This window comes from Rattus rattus, chromosome 2, assembly GCF_011064425.1.
Source record: "Rattus rattus isolate New Zealand chromosome 2, Rrattus_CSIRO_v1, whole genome shotgun sequence".
Lineage (NCBI taxonomy): Eukaryota > Metazoa > Chordata > Mammalia > Rodentia > Muridae > Rattus > Rattus rattus.
In genome coordinates, this window is record NC_046155.1 from 35366813 (window position 1) to 35378570 (window position 11758).

Sequence of the window (11758 nt, forward strand, 5' to 3'; positions counted from 1 at the left end):
GTAAACACCCAGGTGTGGTGACTCTGTGGGTAGCAGTGGACACCATGCGGGTAGAGTTCCTAGGACACTACAGAACCTATCCTTAGTCTGTAAGGACAACACAGCTCCAAGCTGCTCCAAGCTCTGAGGGTCTAGAAAACCGAAGGTCTTTTAACAGTTTACTATCTTTATTTTGGAGGTGTTCTATTTGCTGTGTATGAGGAACAGATAAAATGTTTGGAAATTTAAGATCACAGCCTACCAAAATGGCTAGAGGCCAGTCTCCCATAGAAAAGGAGTTTTGAAGCACCCGGTCGAGAAGAGAAACGAGTCATGAGACACTTTCTATAGTCATAAAAAACCAACATTTTCTTTTATGATTTTATTACTTACAAAATAAAAACACGTTAGGAAAAATATTTCCCTTTGCAAGATATAGAAACTACAATCTTTGGAAAATACATAACGCCCCATAATTGTTACAATACATAGCCTTGTATACCACTTGAACATTGTTTAAAAATTATACCCTGTAAAGGTTGGTATAAGAAACATTGTCAGTCACATATCCTGACATTCAAGTACTTAAGACACAGTTGAAATAAAATGAACTTCCAGAGAGGTTTATCTCCCACTGTCCCAGAAACTCCTATTGTGTAAGTTAGGCAGTGGCTCCAGGAGTGGAACTAAAAGAGAGGAGGCTGCCATAGAAACCGGTTACTGCAGGCCTCCCCCCCATCATCCCCCAAACCCCTCTGAGTTCTAAAGGTCTGATGACTGTATTTTCTAGGATGCTGGTAGAATGGCACCATTGACGGATATCTCTGCGGGGTCAAGCGCGACAGTGACTCAGCTAAATAAATGTTTAGGATGTCAGGTGGCAAATATGATTTAAAACCACCAAAGTTCCTCTTAGGAGCTACTGGAGAAGAACCTTTCATAGCTGAATTAAGACCCCAGACTCCAGCCCCTTCCTTCAGAAGAGCTGTGAGGAGTGTGGGAGAGAGCAGACAGCCCCTCAACCCTGCAGCTAATGGTAACAATGAACGGTGTCTGACAGAGTAAGAGGTGGCAGCCACTTGGGCCTTACCATAAAGGCATCCAAAGTGACAAACACTCATGGTCATATCCCCCCAGAATCCCAAACTTCCATCCTTCACACGGGAGTAATGGCCTACTGCTGCTCCACAGTTAGAATCCACTGTCTAAGTTCACACTAGTACTGTGTGTCAAAAACTAGCATTTACCTGTGCTCTTTATATGCGAAAAAACTGTGACAGCCAATCAACTGTGGAGTTCTTTACATTTTCCATATGCCACAAGCATTATAACATACCACCCCAGAATGGAAAAAGACCGTCAGTTCAACAACAGGCATGTACTATAAAGGTATAAATATTTGGTTTAATGTACAGGGAGCTTGCATCTAGAACTATGGGTTTTGTAAATGAAAATGGCAGAATCTGGGCAATCTGATAACAGCCCAGCCTAGTACAATCCTGAGAAAACTGTATTTGGCATCGCACTATGGATTCAAAGAGAAATTTGTAGAAAAAAAAAAAAAAAAAAAACCACCGCATCTGAAGTGAAACCACCTCAGGACGGGGATGTACATACACACTGGCCACACCAAGACTTTGCTCTTGTGATTTTAAGGTTGGAAATCTTGGAATGTTAAAAAAAAAAAAGTGCAATTTCAAATAAAACGGGAGACAACCGAAATTCAAAATGACGGTTGCTAAGATACTGAAAGAGAGAACAGCTAACCAGCGTGACAAGCTAAGGGCTCTGTTCAGAGTACGTATAAAAGTTCCAGCATCCGAACGAAAAGGCACAAATGAGTTAAAAGTGTAGCGATCGTCTCTAAGAGGCGTGACAATAAGGCTGGTTCACTTGCACTCCGTCCGTACGTAGGCACCTGTAGCAGGTGGCAGCTTTGGCATCCTAGATGGGATCGTATTGCCATCGACGGATTAGCACGGTACTAATTATAGCAGCATTGTCAACATTAAGCTTCTTATCTACACTGCTAAGACAGAGCATCCCCCATCCACATCCTGCGTCAAAAATAAACTTAAAAATCTGTACTCGTAAAAATCTCTGAGACTCCTCAAATGAGCTCCCCCTTCATCAATGGCAACCCAACCAACAAGCCAAAGCAAAAAGAAAATCTACCCGGAAACTGCTAGGCTAGCCTAGCTATTAAAAACATACTATATTAAAAAAAAAGGTACTTTATGAAATTTATTAAATATGAACAATGAATAACGCAGACCCTCCAGGTATGCGTGTTGGTGTGTAAGATGTCTGAACTGGGTGATGGCATACTAGAAAAAGAAAAAAAACAAACCAAAACAGATTTCAGCAGTGACATTTCACTTGCTCTGCAGCCACCTACGAATGGTTGCTCCAGTCGTACTGACGACTACACAGAGAGCCCCGCCCACCGTCCACCAGGTTGGAACGTTATCGAAGAAAACGATCTGAAAGATGAAAGCGAAGACCACATCCATGGTCTTCATGATGGCCACGAGTCCTGCTTTTTCTATCTGAACTGCTTTAGTGATAAAGATCTGGCCCCCCAAACCCACCAGTCCAATGAGTATGAGAAACAGCCTGTCCAGCCCACAGTACGGCAGACTCCACTCTCCTAAGACAAAAAGGACGACGATGGTTTCAGGAAGGCCGAGTATGACGTAATACCAAATGCTCAGAAAGTAGTCCACCGATTTCCCCATTTTCCTCAGAATCACCAGAGTCATCGCAGCTAGCACGGCGTGGCCGATGGCGGCAAACGTTCCCTTAATGTGCTCGGAATAGCTTTCTCTCATCCCTGAAGTGTCGGAACCAAATAAAAATGTCGGTCTCACGATAAGTATCACTCCAGCGATCGCAAACAGGGTGAAGAAAGCATCCCAAAGGCTGTACTTTTCCTTGAGAAATATCCAAGCAAATATGGATGTAAACACTGGACAGCTGAACGCAATGACCGTGGCATCCGCGAGGGACGTGGTCTGGAAAGCATAGTACATAAGAATCATGGCACTGGAACCAAAGACCCCTCTGAAGAAGAGGAAAAGTCGTTGACCTTTGGGACCTATGAACCCAGTTCTGCAAAGTTAAATGAAAAAAAGAAATGCATTTTAAATGAATTCGGCATTGGTTTTAAATCAAAATGTTTAATCAGACATCACCCCCAAAAGCACATTATATTAAAAGTAAGGGACTAGCAAACCCTCTAGCACTTAATAGTGTGAATCATTGAAAAGTGTTTCTTCTAGGTATTGGTCCTGATGTTTCAAAGAACACAGAACCTCATAAGCAGAATGATAAAAAGTCAGTAAATATTTTCCCTATGGATATTCTTGTGGAAAAATAATGCAAAGACAAAAGGGACTAGATCTGAAGAAACATTATATGCTAGTGAGTGGAATCACATGATTTTCCTCAAATTTTCTAAGACGAAAACACATCACTTAATAATAAACATAATCTCCAGATTTTAGGTCTCTACACAAGGAAGCTTAATCCTGGCTAACGTGCTTTCATTCACATTAACTGTTCTATAAAAGTTGAACCAGTGCTAGAATTGAGCCACTGAACATGAGGGGGAAAACAGCGCTTTTTCCCCACTCACTCACTCAGAACCTACTTGGACAGCTCCTAGTAGACTGACATAAGACTCACTGGCTCACGCTAGGGCATGCTTCATCCAGGTAGACACGGACACCCATGGGTATCTGGAGTCAGAACAAATCTGTGGCCAATAGGTATGTGAGAAAACTATGGATCTCCCAGGACAGTGAACACAACATCAAGACAGATTAGAGCCAAAGACTTTCGAAACACTTTCTAGCTTTCTGAATATTCTTATTGAAAAACAGGGAACACAGGGAACGTGGCTGCTAACCTCAGTGCTGTTCCTTCCTTTAAAAGCTGGTGCCACCTCACCGGCTCCCAAAGAACTCTGGCTTGCACATCACATTCCCAGGGAGTTTCTGGCAATATGAACCCTTGCAGACTGTCACTTTCTACCCAATTTCTCGGGATGCAGAATGACACTATTCCATGAATCTGTATCGCAGCAGGAGATGAAGGAGACTCAGGAGGCAGACAATGCCAACTTGTGATTTGAGATTTAAGCATCTCCAAAACAAAGGGCCAGATAGCCAGTCAGGGCCCAACTAGCTTCCTTCCAGGGTTCAAAGAACAGAAAAATACGAGTAAGTTACAAGGGTGTGTGTGTGTGTGTGTGTGTGTGTGTGTGTGTGTGTGTGTGTGTGTGTGTGTGTGTAATTTCAGCCCTACTGAGAGATGATAGATTCCACACAGAAAGGGAATCAAGTATGGATGGGGGTGGGGGAGAGTGTAGAGAGGGGACAGTAAAAATGGTACCTACATGTTGAGGTCTATACAAAGTACTCCAACCAAGAACAACTCTTATCTGACCCTGGCAACCTGCTGTGGGGCACAGTCCAGAAAGTGCCACTCCCTCCAGTTTACAGGGGAAGAACCTGAAACACCACAATAGTCAAAGACCTTGTTCAAGGTTCCGCCTGCCACCCTCTGTGGAAGACTTCGGTTTTCTCGGTATGAGCTGGCGGGGGGAGCAGTCCGTCCCACCTACAGAAACCTCTGACAGTCGGACGTTCTTAACTTGCTCTGTTTACTTTTTAATCTTCAAAGTATCAGTCATGCCAGTGTGAAGGGAGGAGGGGCGTGAACAACTACATAGCCCCCTTCTCTCCTTGGATGGGCATGTGGGGTGTGCTTACGGTAGACCCCTCTGTGAGCAGACCCTGAGAACACGCACTGACTGGGGTCGATCTCTGATAACCGAAGGCAGTTCAAAAGAGCTACAGACACTGGTCAACGTCCTCTAGTCACTCTAAGAGTACTTACTTTCTGTATATTAAGCAAGGGATAATAACTAGCATTTGGATCACGCATCGAAACGCACTGATCTCTACAGCATGGACACCTTGCACTTTTTTAACCAACAGGGAGACCACGGAGAAGAGGAAGGCAGACAGCACTGTGTAAAACAGGCCAAGTCCGGGGCAGGGTGCTGTCTTCTTGGCTTCTGAAAGACATTAAATTCTGGTTAGTCCTTGTTCACCACTTTCACTTAGAAATTAAGAAAGAGGCATGGTATCAACGGCTAGACGGGAGACTACAGGTAATACCTTCGAAATATACCTGCCGTCCTGGGTCACTTCCCTATTCACCATGTAACAATTTAAAATAGCACTTTGAAACTGTTGTTTCTCCCAATTTTAAAAAAAAAAAATGGATCCTTTTGGCTCACTAAAACCATCCCTCGCTTTAAAAGTGAAAAAAAAAAAAAAAAAAAAACTTGAAGATGGTGAGAGAAATCTTTCATCTCAGCCATAGAACCTTTCATCCTCTTACTGGTGAGCTTCAGGGAGAAAGTCTCTCTGCTGGAAATCAGCTGCATTTGTGTTATCTGCTCATTTGATAATTACATGACTTCTCCTATAAGCCTGTGAGCTTTTCTAGGGCAGGGACCTCCTCAGCGTGTTTATAACATCTACAACCTTAATAACTCTCTAGTGAGGGAGAGGACGTGAGAACCCCTTCATAGGAAGGAAGGAAGGCACCCAGCCTAATATTACTGGCAAGAACATGATCTTGAAAGGCTCCTCCGTTGTGTAACGGTGAGCGGCTTTTGCCCCGACTTAACTTACTTCTTCCTACCTTAATCTAAACCAGGAAATGTGCGCTTTCTCCAAGTCTTCAAATATTTAACCCCTTACTGACATATGAGGAATAAGCTACGCTCAATGCACCTACACACACCCCTCCCTCCTTATGAACCCGGAAGGGAAGACACAGCAATAAGGACAACTACCAGCTCTGGTCGATCAGAGACACAAAACCTGTGGATGCTGTAATTGGCTTTGAACAACCTCAGCTCAACTCCACTCTCAGAATGCACAAAGTGTTACTTAGCTATGGGACAGCATTGCATAACTATTTTCTCTTTTTCAAATGCCCTTCTCTGATAAATGATACACCAGATAATATATTTCAACACCCTCACAGCAGATTACCTTTGGCCACAAGTGACTGCAAATCATGACCAAAGTATGACAGCCTTTCTAGCAACACCACAGGGCCCGACCTTTGCATCAGCCACGCTATCTGAATCACACACCTTTCTTTCTGTTCTGGGTCTACACCTGGAGAGACCACCTTGCGACTGTCATTCTGTGAGAGGGGTCAGAGCCCCCTGCCCCATGCCACCTTCTACCCCTGTGCTCCAACACTGTGGAAACGAACTATAAAGAGCCACTAGGGCCCCAGGAGGAGACCTGAGGTTGCCAAGTGAAGCACCACAAAACACAGGCCTTGGCTGTGGTCGGCCTTAGAGTTGGGCTTCTGAAATTACAAAATTCAGATCCAAGTAAAACAAGTTTTCTCAAAAAAAACCCTCCACCCTCAGACAGAACAGAATGAGGAGTTCTAGGACAGAAAACATCTTCCTGGCTTATTAATTCAAGGATCTCCTCCAATGTAAACCCATTGCCTTTTAAGAATTACAATGGTATGATATTTAACTTCAAAAAAAAAATGGGTCTTTTGTTTTAAGATATTTACTATGTATGTATGTGCAATTTATTTACTTATTTATTTATTTACCTATTTAGAGGCAGGATCTCCCTATGTAGCCCTGGCTATCCTAGATCAGGCTGGCCTCCCGCTCAGAGATCCATCTCCCCTCTCCAAAGACTTGTGCCACCATGCCCAATCAAAAATGTACAAATATCTAAGGTTCCTGTTTTCTGACTAAGGACAGGCAGGTAACAGAAGGTTGAACCGAACTGGACTGTTAATGAAGGCAAGGAATAGTTCTGTTCAGGCAACCTCAGCTTCTTATGACTTGATAACTTCAATTCCCTCTGAAGACAGTGACAAGCAAATCAGTCTAAAGAGGCATGTTCTTACGCATCCCATTTCCACACTAACGTCCACTGAAGGTGGATCTAATCACTCTAAACGAGTTGCAAGTTTAACGATTCAAATTAAGTGGTCACCATACAACTTCCAGAAGAGATTAAAAACCTTTTTCACTTGGCTTCTCCCCCACTCTAGTGACGTGGGCCTGGCTGGGAATTAGAATCACTAGGCTAACTTTTAAAAATCCCATTTCCAGGCCCCACTCCAAACTTCGTGGAAGCTGGTTGGAGGTGCAGTGGTGCACTAATGCACTAGAGTGCTCACTCCAACAGGAAAACGGGGTGCACAGGGCTAAGACAACTCTCTCCCTTTAGTACAAGCTCCACTGTCCGGAAGACGCAAAGAGGAATCAGTGCATCTCTAAACTGGGCGAGGTTATCCAGTTCACACCTAAACTTGAAAGTGAATTTTGTTTAGAAACCACTAAGATCAAGAGTCTCAAAGCCAGGCGTGATGCTGGATGCCCTTAATCCCAGCACTCAGAGGCTTAGGCAGGAGACTGAGTGTGAACCAGCCTGAACTACACACAGAGTCTAAACCGAGCCGGTCGAAAGCCCAATGCCAACTTGTGGCTTACAGCAGTTCTTGATTTGTTTTCAAAGTAACTGTTAGAAACTTGTCTTGAAATTGAAAGGCAAGATTCTTGGGCATTCACGATGTCTTGACATTTTTGCCATGTGCTGCCTGAATGGAAAACTAAAGAGTTTGCAAGGACCAATTCTACATACATTAGGCCAGAATGACATTCAGTCATTGAGGGATTAGAGAGACACAGACCTCTCCAGGAGCTGCCAGGCTGGTCAACCCAGCAAGGGGTAACCCTGTTCTGGAGGCAAGTCCATGCAAATCCGTGCAAACAAAGTCAGAAACCCGATCTTTTCTCTTTGCTTTCAGGACGGAAAGGTAGCAATAATCATCTTCGTAGGACTTTTTAAACTCAGAAAAACACAACTAAGGCGGAAGAAACCTGGGTGTGGCAAGAGGCACAGAAGCCCCAAGGCATATTGAGGGGAAGAGACTCGGGAGATTAGATTGAGAAAGGTAATTCTAAAAGATCTTCATGGGCTTCTTAATTGGAAAGGGCCCTAGGCGGAGTCTCTGGCACGTGCAAAAAGCCTTATCTAGTACTATCTGGACCTGTCCTACCCAGACCTTGGCAGATGGAGGTGGGGGTGAGACCCGAACCCTCATCTTCCACGGCCTCTCTTTACCTCCTGGTTAAGAGAGTCTGAACGAAAGTTCAGGGTTCTTCACCGAGGCTTCTAACAAGGCGTACCTTGTTTTAAGCCAGTAGCTAAAAAGTCCTCCTATCCCCCAAAGCTTGAGGGCCAGTGGTCTATTTAACTCTCCTCTCTGAGATGCTGGGATTCCGTGACAAACACTTTCAGAACCTGAGCCTTTCGAACTCGGTTCAGGAAGATCGGTTTACGCTCGCGATGGGGGTTCCAAGTCGGCTTCCTGCCACCCGCTGCCTGGCCCCTCTCCGTGACCTTTCACCTCTGGTTGCCACTGGACCGCGAGGTCCTATCCCGGTCACCAATTTGGGTTGCGAACACTCGGAAACTTTCTGGGTCTCAGCTCAGGCCGGTGCGCAGAGGACCGGACCGATCCCGCCCCGCCCGCCCGCACTCACCGGGCTCCCCACGCGAGCCGCACGCCCAGGCTCTACACGGCCAGCACCTGCCGCGACCGGGGGCGCCCTCCGCTTCGACGTCCACGTGCTCCTCGCCCGGGGACGCCGGGTCCGCGAGCTGTAGCTCCGGCTCGCGCAGCTCCACCGCCTCGGGGGAGAGCTCCGCCGCGCTCTCCGGGGGCTCCATCCCGCAGTCCGCGCTCTTCCCGCAGCCGCGCGCCTTCTAGCGCCCGCAGCTGCCGCCGGGCCGCTCGGCTCTTCCGGCCCCCGGCGAGCCGATGCGTGTGCGCGTGCGCGTGCGCCCGCTCCCGGCTCTGCGCGCCTGTCCTCCGCTGCCCTCCGCCCCGGGGAACCCGCCGCCTGGCCTCGTGCACTCGGGCTGCGGTGGCTACAGCTGGCGCGGCGACGGCTTCCCCTCCCCTGTGCAGTTGGGCTAGACTGCACACTGGTCCTCCTCTGTCTTGGCACAGACAGGGAGGGACGCTTGGTTCTCAGCCCTGGCGCCTCGGGTCTTGGGGCCTTCTGCTGCTTTAGAGAGACAGTGTGTCTGAGCTGGGCGTGGTGGCCCACGCCCATATTCCCAGCATCTAGGGACCGAGGCACGTGGATCTATGAGTTCAAAGCCAGCTAAGGCTGCATAGTGAGACGCCAGCTCTAAATAAATACATGAATTAAATTAAAAAGGACTGGGTGTCTGTATGTTGATTGGGTGTATGTATATTGTGTATTGAGCTCCTCTGTGATGCCCCGAGGACTTCTAAGTATTCTGTCAGTTTTTAAGCACACCTCGACCTGACCAAGTATTTAAGGTGTAAACACAAAGATTGAAACATAAGATTGAAAGGGAGGACTCTTTAAAAATGCGGGGCGACTGGGTGTGGTGGCCGATTGAATCAGGTGGATCTTTGTGACTTCAAGGCCAGCCTGGTCTACAGAGCAAGTTCCAGGGCAGCACAGAGAAACCCTGTCTCCAAAAAACCAAAACCAACCAAACAAACAAAAATTGCAGGGCAAAGGGGGGTTGTCTCAGCAAATTAAGACAGGTAGCCACCTCAGTTCTGTCAGAAGTCAGTTTCCAGATGGCAAAGAAAGAGACTACTACTCCCACTGAAGCGCCTAGGCCGGGTAAATTTTACTCTTGATTAAAAGGGTGTACTGGGAAGATGGAACACGTAGAGACAGGTCATGCATCTGTTTTTCATTCCACCTCAGATGGGACTGTGCCGTCCCCCACCCCCACACCATTGGTTGGGGTCAGACCTCACAGTCTTATTCTAGAGCCAGTCTTAAAAATTGGCCCTCAGGAAATGAAGGGAAAAGGGGAAAGGGGACACTGATCTTTGGTCATACAATTCCTGGAATACAGCACTGGCCTTTGTGTAAACAAACATTTTAATGGGTGGTGGGAAGGATGAAAACATTTGCGTAAAAATCTTACAAAGTAGGTGAGATAGAAAAAAATGTTGATTCCTTCTCCTAAACACATTTTATAAGTATTTGATAGAAAAGACTCATATTTAATATTTCTTACAAATCCCTTCTCTTTTAAAAAAAAATATGCTTATTCGAACTCATTAAAGTGTTGGCTCTTGCAGAGCATTGGTGGTGAGAACCTTTAATCCCAGCGCTTGGGAGGCAGAGGCAGGCAGATCTCTGAGTCTAGGCCAGCCTGGTCTACATAGTGAGTTCCAGGACAGCCAGGGCTACACAGAGAAACCCTGTCTACAAACAAACGAACAAACAAACAATGCCTGCTCTTTTTCTGTCCTATCTCGGAGTAAGAAATTGCAATGATGAGACTAGTCCTCCAGTACAAAAATTAATGATTACATTAATTAGTGTGGTTTAAGGTAAGCTTGCTTGTAAAGGAGCTCCTTGGCCACGAGATCAGCAGGGCCCCATTGGAGTGTTAGGTCTGTGCCCAGGCCAGAGATTCTGTTCTCTTGACCAGGGGTTTCCACTTAAGAGGCCTTCATTGCTACTTTCTCATCTAAAGAGGTAACCAAGATCAAAGATCCCATTAGAGTAGCCTCCAACTATGGTTATTAGACACCCAGAAGGCCAGTTACAACTGTCTGGTGCTTTATGCTACTGTATAATATTTTAATGCCTAGATACTTTGATATTAAGGCATAATAATAATAATAATAATAATAATAACAAAAAACATGATTAGACATACATTTTAGCCAGTTCTTATAATCGTGGCTCATAGACATTAGATCCTTTATGTACCTTAAGTGACTTACTCAAATCTCCATAACTTGCAAACGATTCCCCATCTTCTTTTCCATTATGGAAATGTCCAACCATCCTAATCTTCATATGTAATAAATCCCTCTTTACTGAAGCGATTTCCATGTGCACGTGCTTCTAACACGTTATTTTACTTACTGATTTTCTCAAGACCTAATGACACTAATGAATGAATTTGCTACCTAATGTGAGAATTTTCTTCCCGAAGGGGAGGGGCGATGTCTCTCCTCTCATCATAAGCTCCCTATGACAACCAAATTCACCAAACTTCACCAGAGAGAACCAATGAGTTTATTGGGCTTATTCTGCGTGAGTGGGGGTTATCGACAGGACTGTGGGCACCCAAAAGCAACTCTCGGGAACATCTTTACCCAGCATGCTTTAACAGTTTTCCCACAGCTGCATAAGTGGAGACCCCTGCTCCCAGCCTGCATACTCTAGCTCCTTCACAATGCCATGAGGTCACAAGTAATCAGCACAAAGCTGTGCGTGACTGGCCAGGAGAGAGGCTGGGTACTCAGGTGAAGATCCGGTGACCCTCCTTACTCACCCATTCCTTCTATGAAGGAGCATCAGTAGTCACCATGCCCAGATGTGGCCATCGTCTGGGAGCAGACACCGCTGATCTTATGAAGCAGATGGCAGTCATCTGTCTTAGGATATGGTTGTGCAATGCCACCTTTATGAAAGAAGGCTGTGTACATAGGATAATGTAACAAATTAATGGGATATTGCCCCCAGGTTCTGTTAAACTATGAGACTTTGGACGTTTCCAGGAAAGCCTTGTTAGAAAGCACAAGACAGTCTCCACAGAGTACCTGGAGTCAGTATCCCAACTGTGCTTTTTGAATAATTGTGTGTCACAAAAACGAAGAAGTAGTAAATATGTACATAGCATAACATGACCCA

General features: G+C 45.7%; 1 protein-coding gene across 1 annotated transcript; it reads right to left on the reverse strand.

Annotated features, from left to right (window-relative positions):
• Nucleotides 1–325: 325 nt before the first annotated feature.
• Slc35g1 (solute carrier family 35 member G1) lies at nt 326–9127 on the reverse strand. The gene is made up of 3 exons (XM_032891835.1): nt 8594–9127; nt 4882–5062; nt 326–3090 (listed from the first exon to the last, which is right to left on the reverse strand). Exons 1-3 carry the CDS (start codon nt 8778–8780, stop codon nt 2355–2357), a joined length of 1104 nt encoding a protein of 367 aa, XP_032747726.1. The 5' UTR covers nt 8781–9127; the 3' UTR covers nt 326–2354.
• Nucleotides 9128–11758: the final 2631 nt, after the last annotated feature.